This window comes from Rhinopithecus roxellana, chromosome 13 (genome assembly GCF_007565055.1).
Source record: "Rhinopithecus roxellana isolate Shanxi Qingling chromosome 13, ASM756505v1, whole genome shotgun sequence".
Classification (NCBI taxonomy): Eukaryota; Metazoa; Chordata; class Mammalia; order Primates; family Cercopithecidae; genus Rhinopithecus; species Rhinopithecus roxellana.
The window spans coordinates 134,544,426-134,566,507 of NC_044561.1; the positions used below are offsets into that span (position 1 = coordinate 134,544,426).

General features: G+C 46.3%; 2 protein-coding genes and 2 gene segments (V, D, J or C); all 4 read right to left on the reverse strand.

Annotated features, from left to right (window-relative positions):
- Nucleotides 1-22,082, reverse strand: part of LOC104671035 — a 724,295-nt gene that overhangs the window by 318,303 nt on the left and 383,910 nt on the right.
- LOC104672491 (immunoglobulin lambda-1 light chain-like) overlaps nt 1-22,082 on the reverse strand; it is a 605,026-nt gene that overhangs the window by 301,857 nt on the left and 281,087 nt on the right. For 2 of the 4 annotated variants that reach the window (XM_030914096.1, XM_030914095.1), the window contains exons 1-2: nt 11,037-11,151; nt 10,601-10,894 (exon numbers count right to left, since the gene is read on the reverse strand). The exons of 1 other annotated variant lie outside the window; for it this stretch is intronic. In XM_030914096.1, coding sequence (XP_030769956.1) covers nt 10,601-10,894; nt 11,037-11,082 — 340 coding nt within the window. In that variant the 5' untranslated portion in view covers nt 11,083-11,151. Of the gene's footprint in view, nt 1-10,600; nt 10,895-11,036; nt 11,152-22,082 lie in introns of those variants that run through there. One more of the 4 variants, XM_030914097.1, reaches the window with a different exon arrangement.
- LOC104674970 (immunoglobulin lambda-1 light chain-like) overlaps nt 1-22,082 on the reverse strand; it is a 651,096-nt gene that overhangs the window by 296,495 nt on the left and 332,519 nt on the right. The gene's annotated exons all lie outside the window — the stretch shown is intronic.
- The window catches only part of LOC104674967, a 611,567-nt gene that overhangs the window by 290,892 nt on the left and 298,593 nt on the right, over nt 1-22,082 (reverse strand).

A 22,082-nucleotide genomic window follows, 5' to 3' on the forward strand; every position in this document is an offset into this window, starting at 1 on the left:
ACTGTGAGGCCCAGGCTAATCTCAACTCCTGGGAGCAAGCAATTGACCTGTCCTACTCTTCTAAAGTGCTTGGGATTATAGGCGTGAGCCACCGTGCCTGGCCTCGAAGACTCAAATTCTCCTTATCTGGATATTTAAGAAAAAGTTTACCAAATTCTAAAAAAGAAAATGTACTGAACTAGTTCTGAAAAGGCCCAATCTTAAGCAGAAGAGGAGACTCAAAAGTAAAACTGTAACAAGGTACCATTTTTGAGTCTGGCAGGTTGGCAGAAATTTACACTTTCAACAGTGTACTCTGAACAAGTACTTTACAACTGGCATTGAAAATTGGTAGAACCCCTCTGGGGGAATCTGACAACAATGGGAGAAAATTACAAGCACACATCTTTCAGACCCGCAGTTTCACTTTTAGAAATGAATCCTATGATCATATTCACACAGGAACTCAAAGGAGGCTGCATAGGGATGTTCGCTGCACTGTTATTTCTAAGACCAAAGTTGTGGCGATAATCATTAGAATGTAGTTGGCTAAAATTCTACCCACAGTGTGGGAGATGGTGATGCATTTAGGGTGGAGAGACACTGAAAAAAGCAATGACTGCACCAATCAGGCAGCTCCTTGTCACTGTCCCTGCATTTGAAGAGCTAGGAAGAGTTGCACATTCAGGGACCACAGCACACAAGCATCAGGAAGCTGTCCCTGTCCTGGATGAGAAACCACAGGGCAGGTTTCCTTTTGGACTTCATGGTGGGAAAGGAGAGGAGCAGAGAGAGAAGAATTCTGAAGGCCCCACTGCAGGAAGCCCCTTGCACAGGGTGAGGAAGCATCTTCAGAGCAGAAAGGGAGCCTGAGAGCCCAGGGCAGGTTTTGGTCTCAGTTCCCCATGAACTTGGACCACTGTGGAAAGTGCTACTGGTTGTATATGAACAACAGTAATAATCAGCCTCGTCCTCAGCCTGGAGCCCGGAGATGGTCAGGGAGGCCGTGTTGCCAGACTTGGAGCCAGAGAAGCGATCAGAGACCCCTGAGGGCCGTTTACTGACATCATAAATCACGAGTTTGGGGGCTGTGCCTGGGTGCTGTTGGTACCAGGAGACATAGTTATAACCACCAACGTCACTGCTGGTTCCAGTGCAGGAGATGGTGACCGACTGTCCAGGAGACCCAGACACTGAACGAGGCTGAGTCAGGGCAGACTGAGCCCAGGATCCTGGAAAGAGGGAGAAACACATTCTAGTGAGTCAGTGCTGGGCCCAGGTGAACCTGAGGAGCAAGAGACCAAGGATGAGCCCAGAGACCCCTGTAGCCCCTTCCTTGCAGTCATCACCTGTGCCCTGAGTGAGGAGGGTGAAGAGGAACAGAGCCCAGGCCATGGTGGAGACGTCCCGAGAGCGCTGCCTCCTGATACCCCAGCACTGGGCCTGGCCCCAGCCCTGTGTTATCGCCTCTGCCTCAGAGGAGGGCGGGGCCTCCATGCAAATCTGCACCCTGAGCTCCTCTCCTCACCCCACCCTCACCTGGGTCTGGGCTCAGAGACTTCTGCTTCCCTGGACAGTGGGGCTCAGCTGAGGAGATTAAAGTCCTTGTTTGTCTATTCTAATGGCAGGAACTTATTTTTTTGTACCTGATTTGCTCAGGAGAGAAAGATCTGCTGAAATCCCTTACCGGAGTGAGCTCCTGGCCATCAGTGTCTCTGCTGTGTGAAGCCTGTGTCTCTGTGGCCCTCCAGGTCTAGGCACACAACACAGTGCCCTCAGCTTGGCACCCACCTCCAGGCTGTTTCTACTGTCAGGAAATGGGGCTGCCCACCCTGTGGAAACCTCTGCTGGGTGGTGTTGGTCCCTGGTCTCCCCAGCTGCAGCCTTGTCCCAGTTCATGCTGAAGCATCTGCAGCATCGAATCCCTGGAGCACATCAGCCGCCCCCGGCAGTGCGCCCGCATCCACACGGGCACATGTGGGAGGGACCCTGTGGAGGGAACACAGAGCACCGACCAGGGCCACAGTCCTGAGCCTGAGTCCACTGCTCCCAATCCTGCCTTTCCTACTCACAAGGAGGTGACTTGTCCTTCCCAGCTTCTGTTTCTCAGCCTGAGAATTGGCTACCACAGAGTCCACTCTGCACACAGGTGATCCATGGGAATACGACCCAGTGAGGGAAAGGGAAAGTTTGGTAGCAGGCATTTCTGAGTGCACCAGAGTGATATTTATTGGGAATGTTTTATTGAAAGATTTTTTCCATTTTACTTTGATTTTTGTTTTGAGTGGCAGATACATGTGTTTTTGACTTTCTTGGTTTCCTCCATCTTAGCACATCCTTTGGGAACCATAAAACTGACCTCTCTCAACCCTGCAATGCTGAAGACACACAGTCTACAAGTACATTTTTGGTTTTTTCCTTAAAACGCTTTTAATCTATTTTCACCTTTCTCATTGCCTATGACAAATCTCTCTTAACATTTCATATTAAAAAAACTATTGGGCCAGGCATAGTGGCTCACCTTTATAATCCCAGCACTTTAGGAGGCTAAGACAGGTGGGTCACCCGAGGTCAAGAGCTCGAGATCAGCCTGACCAATATGGTGAAACCACATTTCTACTAAAACATAAAAATTAGCTGGGCATGGTGGTGGGGGCCCGGAATCCCAGCTGCTCAGGAGGCTGAGGCAGGAGAATCGCTTGAACCTGGGAGATAGAGGTTGCAGTGAGCCGAGATTGCATCACTGCACTCCAGCCTGGGCAACAGACTGAGACTCTCTCTCTCAAAAACAAAACAAAACAAACAACAAAAACAAAAACAAAACAATTAATGGATTCAGTTTCCATTTAAATATTATAACATACACTATCCTGTCTTCCCACCTAGATTCATCTCTGAAACCATGACGAGTGCATGGAGCAGCTATTTGAGCACCAGGAAAGGAAATCGTACACAATGGTATGGGGTGCTCCCAGCAGACGAAATGCAACAGAGTCAGTGCGAGACTCCTGGATTTCCTCAGTGTCCCCTGGCTGGGAGTCCAGACAGCACCAAACCTGAAGGGGCACAAATCTGAAAACCGAAAGAAGTCCAGGAAAGTCCTCTTGTTCAGAATTGAAGATAGAAAAAAAAAGTTTATTTGGCTCAAAGTGAAGGCTCAGTCCTGTGCACAAGCAGGTGGTCCACACTCCTGTTCTCATTTCTCTTGCACCCGTGCCTCTCCCTGTGTTCACACTGATGTCCTATGGATAGAGATGGGGCTTCCTGCACCAGGTCACTCCTCAGCCCCTGTTACCTGAAGGGGTGCAGACCAGCACTGTTCAATCACAATATGATGTGAGCCTCATGGGAATCCCAAGGTCTAGTCCGCCACGTTAGAAATACAAAGAGAAGAAGGAAAATGACTTCAAATAATATATTTTATTTACCTTGCATATCAAAAATAGTATCATTTTCATATGTAATCTAAGTTCAATTATTTATGTAACATTTTAGATACCTTTTCGTGGCTACTGTTATTATTTTTTGAAGAATCTTTATGTGGAGATTGTGTGGTTGACAGAGATGTGAGTGGGTTTTCTGTTGACAAGTGTAGGCTCTTGTGGCTTTTAAAGTGTCAACTTTGATAGGCTGAAGGAGGGGTGGAAAGAATGATTTTTTCACAGGATGTGGAGAGTGGAGGCGGGCAACATCCATCCTGCAGCTCCCCCTGCGGGTGCATCTGTGGTCCCTGCTTGGGGTGAGGCTGCTTCTCCTGACCCTGAATTCCTGGAGGAGGATCTGACTCCAACTCTCCCTCTGATCCCAGAGCACCTGGCATACCAGGGCCCTTTTCATTCCACACAAATGCAAGAAACATTCAGATCTCACTGGGCATTTGCAGACTCACAATGATAATTAGGAATAAACTGGTGCTTTCTGATAGACTGTGGCCTCCTCAGGTTCCTGATGGCTCACGTTGGGGATGACTTGTTGTGTTATTTTGGGATGCCTGGAAGCAGACTCTGAGATGGAGACTGGCTTTCACAGCAGGTATGAAACTAAGTGAGGGAGGCAACACTGGGCACAAGGACACCCTGACCCACATTGAGGCCATCCCTATAGGGAGCTGTGGAATTGGAGGATTTTCAGATTCTCCTACATTGAAAGGGAGGCTTGAGATCTTCACCTCAGGCAGTTATGAAACCAAACCTTGCTAAGAAGGGGCATAAACCTGGAGGAGACAGTTTTCTCCACTGTCCAGCAGAAAGAAAGAGGGTCCAGTTCTAAAAGTTTAACTTGGATCTTTCTCTATGCCTTCAATTTCTCCACTTAACACATTCAATCAATCCTCTATTCTCATGAGCAAGGAGAAAAGAGTTATAATAACTGCTTTAAAATTCTTGCCTACAAGGTCTATCATGTATGCAATTTTATTGTCACTTTGGATGGATTCGTTTTTCTCTGTGTTAGAGCATATATTTTCTCTTTTCCTTGCAGGAAATATTGAGAGAATGCCAATCATTGTGCATTTTTCCTTGCTGAACTTATAATCCTTTTGCATTTTCTTCTCTATTTTTGTCTTTTATTTTTGGATTCAGTAAAGTTACTTGGAAACTGTCTTGACTTTTCTCAGTTTGCTTCTACACTTTCTTAGTTGAAAGCAGGGTAGCCCTATGTCTGGGCGACATTTTCTCCAATACTGAGCTGAAGCTCTTCTGATGAGTCCACCTCATGCCCCGTAACTCAGGCCTTTCCTCTGTGACTGGAGAGAGTGTGTGTGTGTGTGTGTGTGTGTGTGTGTGTGTGTGTGTGTGTATGTGTGTGTTTTACGTAGAGTGTTCCCTCAAGTGTCTTTCTCTTTCAGAGGGAGTTTCTTTACACACAAATGCTCATCAGTGCATGAATATTTGCAACTTCAGAGTTTTCTCCTTGTGCAACTCTCTCCTCTTCAATACACCTCCCTCTAGACTGGCTTTTTTGTTTGTTTGTTTGTTTTTAATTTTTGAGTTCCCTGGAATCCTACTCTGAGAGGGAGGATTGCATACAGTAGGGTGTCAGGATATATTCTCAGGAAAGAAGTGTGGGGAGCGTGACTGGGAATGTTTTACAATTGAGTCCTATGCTAGGAGGGACTTCAACGTGATATTCAGGGTCTTAAATTAAAGCATGATTAAGGCATCAGGGAGTCATTGCCCCTGAAACATATTCTGAAATGAGCAATTCTCTGAGCAAAGCTATTCTCTGCACTGCATGGCATTTTCTGGTGGGGAAGAGTTGTGAGAAACCAGGGTCTCCCTGCAGCCCTGGGTGGATGGTGGGTTCGTAAGTCCTGAAATGGGAATCTAAGGTATGTCACAGTGCTCACTATGAAAAGCTTCCATGTTCAGAACATCAGGATTCACAAAGCTGGGGCTTGAGGGTCTCAGTCAAACATAGGCAGTTTGGAGAAATAATCCAGGGTACTTGGGCCACAGAGTAGAGGTACTGCCTTGGGTTCAGTCAACACACAGGAGGAAATTCAGGGACCATGAGCACTCAGTAGCTGTCTCCCACTTACTGTCCTTCCATGCAGGTCACCTTGAGCCAAGGTATATCCATTCCAGTAACAGCAGGACAACCTGGTTCTGCCAACACCAAATCCTATCCTGACCCACTCTCTGCAGAGCCTGCCTGGAGCTCTGGAGGGAAGGGCAGACTGAAGGGCTTCAATCCAGGTGACCCAGGCTCGCCCTGCTCATGGCTGCCTCCACAGTCCTGCTAAGCCTGGAGAAAGAGGGTGACACAGACAGCAAAGGTCTTTAGATCTCACTTCCCAATCTATCTGTCCCATTGTGAGATGAGTAGCACTGCTTTCCCATGAGTAACAGTAATAGTCAGCTTCATGTTCAGCCTAAGCCCCGGTGATGGTCAGGATGGCTGTGTTCCTGAGTTGGAGCCAGAGAACTGATCTGGGATCCCTGAGGGCTGGTTGTTGTTTCCATGTATGACCCACACAGGAGCCTGGCCTGGCTTCTCCTGGTGCCAGTTTGTACCATGGCTTCTTAGGTTGTCTCCCTGGCAGGTTACCGTGGCTGACTGTCCCAGGGTCACAGACACTGCTGACTTCTGAGTCAGCTTAGAGGAGGCCACAGAGCCTACAAGAGAGGACAGGAGAGGTAATTATGAGGATGAGGGTCATTCCCAGAGCCCCACACTCTGCATCACTCCTTGTGCTGAGCTGAAGCTCAGGGCCAGGCTGATCTCTGGTCCTGTGGGCACTGAGCCCTGGGAGGCAGCACAGACAATGAGGAGGGTGAGCAGGGGAGTGGTCCAGGCCATGGCGGAGATGGTCTAGAGTTCTGCCTCTGAGCCCACGGATGGCGAGGGACCTTCAGGCCTCTCTTATCACAGGAAGGAGAGGCTTTTCATGCAAGTCTACTTCTTTTATTATTGTGTCTTTGTTGGGTGGGCTCCCTGATGAGCAGAGGATGCAAATCTACTCCTCATTCCCCAGTGTGCCTGTCTTAGCTCTCATCTGAGCCTTGAGCCTTAGCCCTTCATACTGGCAATTTACTAAAGTCAGAAGAAGGACCAGATGGGTGTCAGGAGTGGAGAGTAAAATTTACCCAATAGAAGGGACCTGGGAGGAAGCATCTGTGAGGTTCTTCGCACTTACGCACTACCAGGGGACTTGGTGTTTTTCGGAGTCCTCAAACCAAGGTCCACAGTGCCCCCTCTGCCCACAGGACCAATGCCATCCTCTACACATCACTAGAAAATTCAGAACAACCACTTATGAGACTATAGTGTATGCCAGATACATTGCTGAGTGTTTTACAAGCATGACTTCAATAAGACTTGCATCATAGAGAATAAGAGGATGAGGAGCCCTATGCTCAAGGCCCGATCTTTGTTCGGGATTTACTATTGGGAGGTTAATTGTTTTTCCCCAAGTCCCCAGAGAGCAGTGAGTGGAGTCAGCATTCCACCCAGGAGATGCACCTCAGAGCCTGAACTTCCAGCCCCTCCCTGCCCCACCTCCTACACCCTGCTCCATCTCCTCCTTCTCCCACATCCAAGGTCTTTGGGGTCCTTTTGTTTTCATTTGCTAGTGCTACCTTAATGAGATACCAAAGACCTGCTGGCCTAAAGAGCAGAGACTTATTTTCTCACAGTTCTGAAGCTGGGCAGTCAAGATGAAAGGGTTTATAGGTTTGGATTCCCCTGAGGCCTCTCTCCTTGGCTTGCAGGTCGCTACCTCCTTGCTGTGTCCTCACATGCTCTTTCCTCTACACGTTCATCTCTGGTGTCTCCTTTCTGTGTGTGCAAATTTTCTCTTCTCAGAAGAACACCAGTCAGATTGAATAAGAACCCTCCCTCATGACCTCATTTTCACTTAATCACCTCTTTAAAGAATCTCTCCGAATTAACTCACACACTGTGCCTAAGAGCTTCATTGTATGAATTCAGGGGGACAAAAAGCAGCCAGGAACTCTCCAACCTATGGACCCAAACACTCGAGCATTTTTTACTTGTAAAGCACATTCACCCCATCCCAACAGCCAAAATCCTGAATTAACTCAGCACCAACTCTAAGACCAAACTCTCATGTAGATATCATCCAACTCAAGTGTGGGGGATTCTCCAGGGTGATTCATCCTGAGGGTTTAAAGGAAAACAGCTTTGAGGGGTTTCACCTCCTCTCTCCTGTTGTCATCTGGGTCTTCAGAAAAGTCAATGCTCCCACTTTATTTGCTAAGGTTAGAAGAGAAGAGCGAGTCAGCATCAGCATCATCTGTGAGTTAGATGTGGGGAAATCACAACTGTCCACTCTTGAAATAGTTTAAATACCCTTAACTGAATTTATTAATCATTAGCCATGGGATATCTTTGCCACCGTTTGAAAAAAAACAGAGCTGATACAGATAATAGAATAAAAAATACCACAAGTTTAATTGTTCTAAGGGCAGAGAATGTACCTATTAAGAAAGATAAATCACAGACAGAAATAGTCACAAGAAAATTCATCTCATATGCATATTAACCTACTATTTCCAATGTTAACATTAAGCATCCACATTTTGATATGCAAATAGAGACTCTCTTAATGGTTATACAAAACTGCATTATGTTTCATGTTTCATATTGACATTCCCTTTAGGTTCCCTCCTTAGGTGAGGGTGATCTTTGACTAGTGAAGAAGGATGTTCCATGAGATGTTCCCTTATACCTAAATATATATATAGACATATAGAAAATGCTAATTTGCAGCATAAACATAGTTCCACCAAAAAGGTCCTGTTCTTTTCCTGACAACTTGCCTCGGGGTCTTTATAGTTTAACATTTCAAGCTCTCTTCCTTATCCCATTGTTACATTCCGAGTTTTAGAATTTTTGTGGATTACAAAAAGAATGAATACATTAAAACTTAAACTCTGTTTTTATTTATCACCCTCAGAACCCCTGTGTTCTCTTGTGGTTTTGGCTTCAGTCAAATGCTGATATTAGGACCCTTTTCTCTGAGCCTGCACTGAATATTCCAGCTTTGGTACAAGCTTCTTTGCCCACTTGCCCCTCCCTCTCTCTGATTTTCCACCTTGGGGAGTATATTCCTGATATACTGTCACACTCCCAAGAATCACAGTAAAAGGATGGACACAAAAGTTAGGAGTTTATGACATAGGGCTATCACGGATAGACCCAAAATCCATCCAAAAAATGATAAAAGTGTGTTCTTATCTAGAGAGAAACCTCAGGCCACAATAGGAGGTGAAATATAGTGTTACCCACAAACAGATCTCCACCTAAAATATATGCTGGCGAAATTTTTAAACTTCAAATGACCCTACAAACCAGGGACCATTAAACCACATCCTGCGGCCACTCCTGGTGTGTCACCTGTTTTGTGTGGTCCCAGAGTTGAAAGTGGTTTTTATAGCTTTAAATGGTTACATGGTAACTGGAGTTATAAGTTCCTTCATAATATGGTCAAAGTTGACTCTTGGCCCACAGAGGCTAAAACCCTCTCAGAGTTTACTAAGTCCTAAAAAATAAAGAGCACCAAAATGTTTGAGAAAATGTTCAACCTCAAGCAGAATAGGAGAAATCCAAAATAACACTGTAACAAGATAACAAAATTTTAATCTACCATGTTGGCAAAAACCCAAACTTTCGACAGCATACTCACATCAAAGATTTATGGCTGGCATTGTAAATTGGTACAACCCCCTGTGAATAAGAATCTGAGAATAATCGGTGAAAATTACAAACATACTTCTTTTTGACCCAGCAATTCAATGCCTAGAGATTTATTCTATGGTAATCTTCAGATTACCCCAAGGAGTCTGAATAGGGATGTTCATTGCAGGATTATTTGTAAGATCAAACTCTTGGTGACAACTCTAGGCTAGTTGGTTAAAATATATGTGATGGTCTTTGACATAGGCACCAGCACAGGGACTTTACACTTTCTTAGTTGACACCAGAGATGCCTTTTGTCTAGGGCAACGTTTTCCCCAGTGCTGAGGCAAAGCTCTTCTCACTGGTCAACCTCACACCCTTTAACTCAGGTCCTTCTTCATGGAGTGGAGGAACAGGCACTATTCTCATTGTGTGTGTGTGTGTGTGCACATGGGTGTGTGTGTGAGCTCTATGGAGTGTTCCTTCAAATGTCTTTGAATCTTTGAATGGTTATTTTCTCTATCACAGAAGTTTTCCTCCCACACATGCGCTCATTGGTGCTCATGAATATCTGCAGACTCCAGAGTGCACCCCCTGTGCAGCTCTCTCCTCTTGGATCCTCTTTCTTCTAGACAGTTTTTGGTTTGTTAATTTGTGAATTCCCTGGAATCCTACTCTGAGAGGGAGAATTCGTTGCAGCAGGGTTTCAGGAAATTTTGTCAGAAAGAAAAGTGTGAGAGGTATGACTGGGAATGTGTTACACTGGAGAACTCAGCAGGAGACACTTTGAAGTTATTTTAAATTAAAACATGGCATAAAAATCTAGGGACCAGGCAGGCGTTGCACCTGAACCACGCTGTGAAGGAGGCACATCATTGGGAGAGCAGTTCTCTGCCCTCAATGGCATTTTCCAGTGGGGAACAGCTGTGACATGTCACAGTCTCACACACAGCCTTGTTTGGATGCTAGATGCATGAGCCCTGGAAAGGGCATCTAGAGAGGCACACAGTGCCCACCGCAGTGGCCATCATCCTTCAGACCAGGATACCATGAGAGGGTGGGTTGGAGCATCTCAATCAAACACGGGGAGCTCAGAGGAATAACCCAGGGCATTTGGGCCACAGAGTAGGGTCACTGTCTTAGATTCGGTCACCAAACAAGGAAATACTGGGACTATCACCACTCAGTAGATGTCTCCCTCTGACTGTACTTCCATTCAAGTCATTTTTCCCAAAGTTGCACTCCAGCCCAGAAAACACCAGGACCGACTGGACCTGCCAGTCCCAAATTTATTCTTGACCCACGTTCTGGAGGGCCTGCGTGGAGATCTGGAAGGGAGGCCTCAGAATCTTAAATCGAGGTGAACTGGGCCAGACTTGTTCGTGGCTTTGTCCACAATCCTCCTGGGGCTGGAGGAAGAAGGTGACACAGATGGCAAGGGGTTTGTGTCTCATTTCCCCATCTGCCTGTGTCACTGTGAGATTGTTGTCATCCCCAGAGTAACAGTAATAGTCAGCCTCATCCTCAGCCTGGGCCCTGCTGATGGTCAGGGTGACTGTGGTCCCTGAGCTGGAGCCAGAGAATCGCTCAGGAATCCCTGAGGGCCGCTCACTGTCTTTATAAATCACCAGCACAGGGGCCTGGCCTGGCTTCTGCTGGTACCACTGAGCATAATATTTTGCCAGTATATCTCCAGAGCAGGTGATCTTGGCCGTCTGTCCAGGGGACACTGACACCGAGGGTGGCTGTGTCAGCTCATAGGAGGCCACAGAGACTGCAAGAAAAGACAGGAGATGGGGATTGAAGACAAAGGACCCGTTGCCAGGAATCCCCCCTAGCAGCAGTGGTGGGGCTTTGCTCAGGATTCAGGTCAGGTCCAACTTGGGGTCTGTGGGGACTGAACCTAGGCGCAGCACCTGTGCAGAGAGCGAGGACGGGGAGCAGGAGAGGGATCCAGGCCATGGTGAGACGTTCAGAGCTCTGCCTCCTGAGCCCACAGCACAGCTGGGCTTCCCAGGCCACTCTTATTCCCTCTCCAGCTTTTGGGGGCAGTCAGTGTTTGGTGCTTATGCAAATTTACATCCTCTGTGACTCCTCCTGGACAAATGTCACTCAAACCAGCTGCAGGGGCAGCACAGGCAACAGGAGGAAGAAGCAGGGTCTCAGATTAGAAAATCAGCTGCAACCTTCAAGCCCTGTGATCACAGTCACCTTTCTGGGAATTGATCTCATGACCACTGTCCCAAACCTCGCTGACCTGGGGTCTGTCCTGGACCAGGCTCAGCAGAGCTGTGGACCTTCCAGGAAGTTAGCCATGGGGCTGAGCTGGGCTCTGCTGAGAGATCATCGATGACACCTGACTCAGCAGCAGGTGGACCAGGGACCCATCCTCTTCCTCCTGCTGGTCCCTCAGACTCAGTCCCCTCTCGTTCATTCCATCTAAATGCTGTGCTGTGTCATCAGGACTCTTGCTAATTACTTCAGTAGGAATATTTGGGTCATTTAAGCAACCACACACCCCTGTGGAGTCAACATGGCCTCTGGTCTCATTTCAGCCATGGTGCTGCTCCTTCTACATCACCCCTCATTGCCACAAGAGATTAGCAATTGGCACCCTCAGCTCGTCTCTTATTTATGTATGTTTTTCTCATCAATGTTTTATGTAAACTTGCAAAAAGCAAGAGAAAACCACACTGGACTGACAATCTAACTTTAGGCCCCCTGGTCTCTGCAGGGGTCCCAGGGTCATGGTCTCTGCACAGCACATGAGCTCCAGAAGGTGGGTGGTCCCTGGTTACTCCAGCCAGGCTCCTGGCCACTTCAGTCAGATCCCAGGTCAGTGTCCTGTCACTGAGCATGGACAGCCCCATGGTCAGAGCTGAGGCAAGTGAGAAGCCCTGTCCTTCTGAAGAGTGTCTCCTTAAGGAGGCTGGGGATGCCCCATGAAGGGATCAGGATCCCACATGCTTCACCCCATCCACCTGAGACTCACCTGAGAACAGGAACTGCCCCCTGAGTCAGAGTCAGCCTGGAGCTTGAAGGAGAGGCAGAGAGAGCAGGGGTCGGGTGTGTCTGAAAGTGCCCAGGACAGAGGGCTTAGCTCCCCAGGATGCTCCTGGACAGGGAGGGACAAAGCCCTGAGAGTGGCAGGAGACTCAGACAGCCATCCTGGGTGAAGGACTCGGGATCTGGGAGCCCCGTCACCTCACACTGTGCCCCCTCCTGAACCAATTCGACCTCTGGATGTCTCCCAAGGAATCCCCTGCCTGAGGAAGCTGCCCATGCTGACACCTGGGCCCAGCCTCCTCCAGCTACATTTCCCAGGTGAGGCCTTTACTGTGCCAGGCTTCTGTCGGTGTCCTTGGGTGACACTGTATGAGTCTGACCCTCAGAGCGTGGTCACTGCAGCCTGAGGGGATAGGATGAGCTGCCCTTGCTTTCAATCTGAAGACTGATTCTTGGACACCTGTGGAACCCCAGGCTGGCCTTCCTCTTTGCCCCAGCTGGGCAGCCCCAGCCTCTCTCCTGACTGCTCCTGGCTGTAGCTCTGCTGCCCCCAGCTGGTGGAGGAGACTCAGCCCAGGAGTTTTTTCTTCCAGGTGACCCCACAGCACCTGTCACTTCAGAAGTTGAGGACCAGAGTCCAGCCCCATTCTGTGCAGGGTGACCGGATCTGCCCTGCCCAGCCCAGCACAGAGAGGTCACACACGCAGTGCAGGAAGGTGGGGCTATAGAAGTGTCTCAGGGTTGAAATGCCCTCCTCTAGTGGTTTTGTTCCATCAGGACTAATTAGAGTGAGTCAACTGAAGCTCTTCTGCAAAGCTTTCAAAGTCCGGAGAGATGCGTGTGCCATCCCACAGGGACCCAGGCTTTCCATCCACTTGGGAAGCAAACTGGTGCACCTCCCACCCAGTAAGAGCAGCTACGATTCACTGTGATTTCCTGATGTTTCAGGCAGTGCAGCTTAGTTGTGAGCTAACATCACTGTCGTTGGCACCATGAAAACATGAAATTATGTTTATCTTTATTTTATTCAACACTTCTCAGAGTTTGTGCCGAGAAGATTTCTATACTAGCCTAGTCTGTCTTCCTGATGAAACTGGGACTCTCCTGCTTTTTCTCAGCTGGGGGCCGCTGCTCCCACCATACAGAAAGCAAGCTCTTTTGAGCCCCTTTCTTGGAAACCCTGCAGAGGAAAGACAAGAAGTTCTATGCCTGAAGCCTATTGAAGCCCATTAAATGATATCCCCTCATCAGGCTTTAATTCACATGACTTTCATTGTTTTTCTATCTTTTAATTTTGAATTAAGAAAAGAGCTACTCAGTTCAGTATAAGCCTCTTACTTCACAGCAGGTAACACTGAGGCCAAAAGAGACTAAATGGCTCAGGAGAACAGACAGCAGTAGTGGCTAGTACAGGACCTGACCCAGGTGTCCTGAGTAATGAACCTGGGCCCTCTGGGGCAGAGCTTAACCAGGGTGGGGAGGGAGGGGGCGTGAGGGCCAGTGAGGCAGCAGGGCTGTGTCCCATGGACACACTGCCATCCCCCGTCATGGCCTGGCCATGCTGAGAAGCCCACTTCAGCCTGCAGAAGGTGGGGACTGTACTCCAGGCTGTAGCTTGAGAATCTGTTGGGATTGGGGGCTGCTTTGGATGCAGGGCCTGGCCTGGCTCCTGCTAGTTCTCTCTGCACTGTTGCCTGCTCCACTCTTTCCTGAGTAGGTGGGGGATAGGTGTCTCATGGCCAACTCTACTGGGCGTAGCTGGGTCTAACGGACCACAGAGGCTGCAGGTTGAGGACATTTTGGGGCTCATTTCCCAGAGTTTTGTCTCTGAAACCCAAGCTGAGCCTGGTTTCCTCAGACATTCCACATACTCTGAAAAGTCCCCATGAAAATGCTCCCTCCGTCGCACTGGATTGCGGAGAACTCGGCAGGCTTCAGTGTGGACTTCATCGGTTTGGTTCATATGGAATTATTCTCTTCTCATATCTCATAGGGAAGTGATTGTTACTGCCTGTTTGAACAATCTTGAAGGAATGACAGGAATCCCAACAGCCCTGGTGTCAGGACACAAGTCAGGAATCTCAGGAGGGTTTTGATCTTACTTCCTCATCACTTGGGATGTGTGGGACAGAAATAATGATCAGTCTCACTGGTGGGATCCCAGGGAGTCTCAAAGAAGCTCACTTGCCAGACTTGAAGCCCGAGAATCAATCTTATGCCCACTGTGGAAAGTGATGCTGCCTGCATATGAGCAGCAGTAATAATCAGCCTCGTCCTCAGCCTGGAGCCCAGAGATGGTCATGGAGACCGTGTTGCCAGACTTGGAGCCAGAGAAGTGATCAGAGACCCCTGAGGGCCACTTACTGACACCATAAATCATGTGCCTGGGGGCAGATGACACCAGGAAACAGTTATAATGCCCAACGTCACTGCTAGTTCCAGTGCAGGAGATGGTGACCGACTGTCCAGGAGACCCGGACACTGAGCGAGGCTGAGTCAGGGCAGACTGAGCCCAGGATCCTGGAAAGAGGGAGAAACACACTCCAGTGAGTCAGTGCTGGGCCCAGGTGAGCCTGAGGAGCAGGAGACCAAGAATCAGCCCAGAGGTCCCTGAGGCCCCTTCCCTGGAGGCGTCACCTGTGTCCTGAGCGAGGTGGATGAGGAGAAGCAGAGTCCAGGCCATGGTGGAGATGTGCCCAGAGCACTGCCTTCTGAGACCCCAGCACTGGGCCTGCCCCAGCCCTCTATTATCCCCTCTGCCTCAGAGGAGGGCGGGGCCTCCATGCAAATCTGTGTCCTCGCTCATCTTCTCACCCCACCCTCACCTGGGCTTGGGCTCAGAGACCTCTTCCCTGGACAGTGGGGTTCAGCTGAGGAGATTAAAGTCCTTGTTTGTCTATTCTGATGATAAGAACTTGATTTCTTTGTACCTGATTTACTCAGGAGAGAAAGATCTGCTGAAGTCCCTCATCTGAGTGAGCTCGTGACCCTCAGTGTCTCTGCTGTGCGGTGCCTGTGTCTCTGTGACCCTCCAGATCTGGGCCACCCCACAGATATCTCTGCCTGGCACCTACCTTTAGGCTCGTTCTACTGTCAGGAAACATAATTAAGTAACTACTGTAGGTATTTTGGGCAATTGGTGAAATGGGATTATGGAGTGGACAGAAAATTATTGCTGATTTTCTAAGATGGAGTAGAGAGAGTAAGAGAGACTGCCCCCTGGATAGGACTTAATGTACCCCGTTGTTGCATCCAGAGGGTCTTATTACTTATTACTTATTACATCCAGACAGGGTCTTATTACTCAATTCTAACTTTTTTTTTTAAGTAGAATTATTTCCAAATTAAACTTGCTGCTATAGTTTGAATATGTCCTCTTCAAAATTCAGATGTTGCCAGCATGGTAGTATTAAAAGGGATGACCTTTAAGAGGCAATTAGGGCATGACAGCTCTTCAAGTTTGACAGCTCTTCAATCTTGAATCTTAATTTCAAGATTAAGATCCTTAATCTTGAAAGGATTAAGGCCCTTAGGAAAGAGGCTTCATGCAGCCTTTAGCTTTCTCCTTCCAGCCCTCCTGCCTTTGCCACATGAGAATGCAGTATAAAAGCCCTCACCAGGACCTTGGACTGCCCAGCCTCCAGAACTGTGAGAAATAATTGTCTGTTCTTTGTAAATCACTCGATCTCAAGTATTCCGTTATGGCAGCACAAATGGGCTAAGACACTGTACTTTATTTTCAGAATGTAAATTTTTATGATGACAAAATATGCATAACATATGTAATTTTAATGATGGTAATGGTAAGTTTTATGGGTCAAATGGACTAGGCCATGAGGTGCCCAGATTGAACATTATTTCTGAATGTGTCTGTGAGGGTGTTTCCAGATGAGATTCGCATTTGAATGTCTGAACTCAGTTAGTACATTGCCCTCCTCTGTGTGGTTGGCATCATCAAATCCATCGAAGGCCTGGATACAACAAAAGGCACCAGCAGGGAGAATTCCTCCTTTGTGTGTGACTGCATGAGTGAGATCTTGATCTTCTCCTGCCCTTGAACTGAGTCTTAGACCAGCAGCTCCCCCGGTTCTCAAGCCTTGGGGCTTGGACTAATCCACAACTCCGGCTCTCCTGGGTCTTCAGCTTGCAATGGACAGATCAGGAGACTTCTCAGTCTCCATAAAAATGACAGCTGATTTTTTATAACAAATGGCACATAGGAGAGGCTAACAACTTAATGGTAGAATAAAGGAATAAAAGCCACAGATAATCTGTAAGAACTTTTTTATTTGTTTGTTTGTTTGTTTTGAGGCGGAGTCTTGCTCTGTTACCCAGGCAGGAGTGCTGTGGCGTGATCTCGGCTCACTGCAACCTCCGCCTCCCAGGTTCAAGCGATTCTCCTGTTTCAGCCTCCCAAGTAGCTGGGACTACACACACATGCCACCGTGCTCTGCTAATTTTTGTATTTTTAGTAGAAATGGGGTTTCACCTTATTGGTCAGGCTGGTCTCAAACTCCTGACTTCAGGTGATTCACCCTCCTCAGCCTCCCAAAGTGCTAGAATTACAGGCATGAGCCACTGCACCCGGCTTTTAACACGAGAGTTATATTTACAGTCAGGATGCTTTCTTTACCTCACAGAGAGACATGCATTGATAGATTATTACATGAATTTTTAATTGATTCAATGAATGTTTATTAATATCCATGGGAAATGGGGCTGAATGAGACATGGTCTCTCTGCTCACGTGAGACAATTGAACAGACAGGACCAGGTGATAGGGATAATAGCAGAGCAAACAGGACCTGTAGCCAAGCATGTTAAGATGAGTGTCTTCTGCGGAGAATGGAGGTGGGGGAGGCTTCTTGGTGGAGCTAATTTTGGGGTGCCCCATAGGGATAGGAAGGCTCTCACTAAACATGCAGGCACTGGGTGTGGAATTAGGCAGCATCTTCCCCACAGCTGTCCAAGTCACCGGTTATCAGCCTTCAGGACAGAAGGTGTCACGCCCCTGCTGCTGTGGGGCTGAATCACCCTGAGACTTTTTGAGGATAGATCCTGGGCAAGAGAGAGTCAATGTAGGGCCACCTGTGTCCAATAACCAGTCAATGCTGACTTTCAAAAAATTGGCCCTCCCCATCATATATAGAAACTCTGATGGGAGTTCCCAGCCTTGACATCATCAAAGTCCTAAATCACCCTTTCCCAGCCTCATTTTTGTTTTCCCTTTTGCAGTTGCGCAGATGACTGTGTTCTATGGGAGGGCCTGAAGGACATTCTGTTTAGCAAATCCCTGAAGCACATTCAGGTGACAGGGCACTAGCACCCCGGAGAAGCTCCATAGGCTAGTGCAGACGGTAGGAGCCTCTTCTAGAAGGGACTGCCTGGCAGTAATGAGATAACACTATCTGGAATTAACCAGCCAGTGAATGTGCCCAACCATCTTATGCAAGGTGGATACAGTGAGAATGAGCGATTCAGGGTGGCTGTCCTGTGGTCTGCCCTGCAGTGGGCAGTACAGAGGGTTCATCATTCTTGGTGCCAGGAGCTAGGCAGTCACAAAGGGCCCTGCTCATCACAACAGTCAGAAGTCACCCAGGATGGACGAGGGCAGTAGCCAAATGACAGCACTAATCTCAACTTCAGCATCCAGACCCGAGCCAATTTTTCTCACCTAGAACCCACTGCAAAAAGGCATCCCAAAGAAAGTTCCATGGGGAAATGGAAAAGCTGGGGTCAGCAAACCATGGTGACTACCTATGTTTGTACATAAAGTTTCATTAAACAAACCCACGTCCCTTCATTTATGTTCAGTCAATGGCTGCTTTCATGCCACAAGTGCAGATCTGAGTTGCTGCAAGACAGACCTTGTGACTCACAAACACTAAAATTTGTACGACCTGCCTTTTATGCATGTGATGAATTCTGATTCTCTCCCCATTTCACCCCATCAAAAAAGGTAAATAATAATCATGCTTCACCCTTTATTGGGAGTTGCATGTAATAGTGTTATCTTTAAAGACCAAAAGATTCTCAGGTTGTAGCAGGACTTTATTTCCATCTAATTTCTTGGACTAGCTCCTATAAACATTAAATGGATTCTGGAAGGTGGAAGTAGATTTCTACAGCTCCAGTAAGGTCATGGTTCCATCTGCAATGTCAATGGCAAGTGTAGCATCAGCTACAGCAGAATAACATGGCTGCGGGTGCATAGACTGCAACCCCAGTGTGGAAACTGAGATCTCTATTCCTCCCAGAGAGTAGGCTCAGACACATGTGCCTTCATGTGGGATAGAAACAGTATATGTTCACATTTTATGCCCTCAGATTGATTAACTCTCCCTTCCCTGTCATGATATGGTCATGGGGTCTCGGACCACCTGGACACCCAGGAGAACATCCCAAGCATCCTCCATGTGGTAGTATTTGGATGAGATGTGTATGCAGTGGAAGGTCATTGGAAGATTTGGGACCCATGCATTCAGAGAATAGGAAAGCAAACCTAGGGAGTCATCCTTCATATGAGCAGAAATGTTTAGGGTCTTCTTGTTTGGAACAGCTGAGCACCTCCCACAGAAAAAAGGGACACATTATTACATCCTAACTTTGCATCAGGAAGAAGTATATATGGTCATAATGGATTCAGGAAGAAGCATTATTCACACTTGGGATGTTGCTCCAACCCAAATATCAAAAACAAAGAAAAGTTGAATGTCTGTAGGTTCTAGAGCAGGAAGGCTCTGCAGCAGGTCCACACAGTGGTGAGACTGACCTGCTGGTTGAGCCCTGAAATCCAGCTGGGTTTACTGCAATGAGGAATTGATGGGAGAAGAAACCTTGCATTTATGTCAAGATCCAATAGGCGATCCCAATGTAGACCCATGGAGCTGTGTAACAAGGCCCTGTCATCTTAATGAAATTTGCCTCTTCTGGAAAGGTTTGTTCTGTCTTTGCTGCTCACACCTGAGAGTCATGTGTGCACTTCTTTCTCATGTGCACGTGCAAGACAACTCCTGTTCTCAGACACCCAGGGAAGAAAAGACTACAGAGTTGACAGTTTTTCCTTTTAGTATTATAAAGATGTAGCTACCTGTCTTCTTGCATGCATTGTTTCTAATGAGGAGTCTGCTCTTAGCATTATATCTAACATGTCTTTTCTCTCTGGCTGCTTTTCAGAGTATCTCTTCATTATTGTTCTTTAGCAATTTGATTATGGTATGTGTTGGTATTGCTATCTTAACGTATTTATATTTTAAAATATACTTTGTCAGGGACTGGTTGAGCTTCGTGAAAATGGATGGCTTATGATGTTCACAAAATTTGGATCATTTTTGGTCATTATTTTGTTTTGTAGTTTTTCTATATACTCCCCTACCCCCACCAACTTATTTTTTTTCAGTAACTCAAATTACGTAATTTTAGGCTGCATCTGCATGCAGTTGTCCCATAACTCAACGATGCTCTTTTCTTGTCATTTTCAGTAGTTTTGTGTATTTCATTTTGAATAGTTCTCATTACTATATCATCAGATTCACTAATCTCTTCTTTTGCAGCATGTATTATACCAGCAATCTCATTCAAAGTACTTTGATTTCATATATTTCTGTGGTCATTTCTAGGACTTAAATGTAGGTGTTTTTTAAATGTCTTTCATGTCTCCGTTTAACTTGTTCAATCAATACTTTACCCTCCAGAACAAATGGATTATAGTTATAACAACTGCTTTTTGTTCTTGTCTAGAAAGTGTATTACCTGTGCAATTTCAGGGCCATGATGGATTGACCAACTTTTTTACTTCTGACTCATATTGTCCTGCTATTGTAATAAAATGCCAGACATTGTGAATTTTTGCTTTTTAGGTGCATGATATTTTTATATTTATCTACATATTTTTATCTTCTTTGATTCAGAAGGGTTTCTTGAAAAGAGTATGATCCTTTCTGAACTTGCTCTTACACTGTCCTAGGAGGGATAGGAGCAGATTTTAGTCTATAGTTAGGTCCCCCCATACTAAGGCAGAGCTTTTCTTGTACGTTTTTTTTTTTTCTTTTTTGAAACTGTGTGGCAAGATCATGGCTCAATACAGCCTTCAACTCCTGGGCTCAAGCAGTCCTCATGCTTAAAACCTCCTGATTAGCTAGGACTACAGGTGCATGTCACCATGCTTAGCTATATTTTTTTAAGTTTTCTGTAGAGATGGGGTTTCACAGTGTTGCCCAGGCTGGTCTCGAACTCCTGACCTCAAGTGATCCTCCTGCCTCAGCCTCCTAAATTGCTGGGATTACAAGCGTAAGCCACTTTGCTCAGCCAGAGCAGACAAATTCTGATTAGTCAACATGATGCCGCTGATTAAGCACATTTCCACACTGGTCATGGGAACAAACACTATTCTAATTGTGTGTGTGTGCTGACCCAAATCTTCTCCTGACCCAAATTGTCAAAACCATGACTTAAAGAGTGGCATCACTACTGACCTTACAAAAGGTAGAATGGTTATAGGGAATAATGTGAACAATAAGTGCCAAAATTATGGATGACTTAAATGAAGTGGATAAATATCTGCAAATACACAAATTATCAAAACTGATTCATGAAGGAGAAAATCTGAATAGATATATGACCCATAAATATGTTGAATTAGCAATTTAAAATCTTCCTGCTAAGAAAAGCTCTCCTAGTACCAAATGACTTCACTGGTAAATTCTACCAAGTTTTTATGGAAGGAATGACATCAGTCATACACAATCTCATTCAGAATATAGAGGAGAAGCAAGTATTTCCCTACTACCCATTTGAGGCCTGAATTACTCTGATACCAGAGCCGGACAAAGGCATGACAAAATATCCTGTAGACCTATGTCCTGCATGAACATGGACACCAATTCCTCAGTAATGTTTCAAACAACATCCTCATGCAGGAGCTGTCCTCATGCATGCAAGGGCATCGTGGCTTCCATTCCTTCATTTGCCTTTTACTTACATCTTGAGAATCTCCTTTCTTCACCTTGATTTAATATTTCTGTGGAATGTTTTCCCTCAGCTCTGGTATAAGAACCAAACTTTTGGAAGCCAGAGAGAGGAAAGGGTGATGGGAGAGGTGATGCTTATTTCTATAGCTATTAAGAGTTCACTGTGGGCTGGGCATGGTAGTTCACACCTGTAATCCCAGCACTTTGATAGGCTAAGGCCAGTGGATCACTTGAGGTCAGAAGGTCGAGACCAGCCTGGCCAACACGTTGAAACCCTGTCTCTACTAAAAATACAAAAATTCATCAGACATGGTGGCAGGCAGGCAATCCCAGATACTGCAGAGGTGGAGGTAGGGGAATCACTTGAACCTGGAAGGTGGAGGTTCCAGTGAGCCAAGATCGTGCCACTGCACTTTAGCCTGGGTGACAGAGTAAGACGTCAAAAAAAAAAAAAAAAAAAAAAATTACTATGAATCCTTCTTTGTACTGCTTTGTGAAACAGACTTGGGAGTGGGAGGAATTGTCCTTAATTTGTACTTGGATTTTTGAGGTTTTATAATTTGAAGTGGTTTCTTTTCTAGGCAGCATATATAGTTAAGTTGTGTTAATTTCAATATGACATCTCTGCCTTTAATTGTGATATTTAGACCATTTACAATTAATGTGATTAACAACATAATTCTGTTGAAATATACCAACTTGCCCTTTATTTTCTATTTATGCCATATGTTCATTGCTCCTCTTTCCCTTTTTCTGTCTCCTTTTTTTGACTGATTTTTAACAATTATTTCTTTTTATCTCCTTGCTGACTTAAGTGATGTTTAATTTTAAGTGTTAGATTGACTAGGTACAGCGCCCAGTTGATTTTGTCAAATACAAGTGTAGAAGTTGACCTGAAGATAATTTTCAGATGTGATTAACATTTATATCTGTAGACTTTATATAAGCACACTGCTCTCCACAATACAGGTGGGCCTCATTAATGAG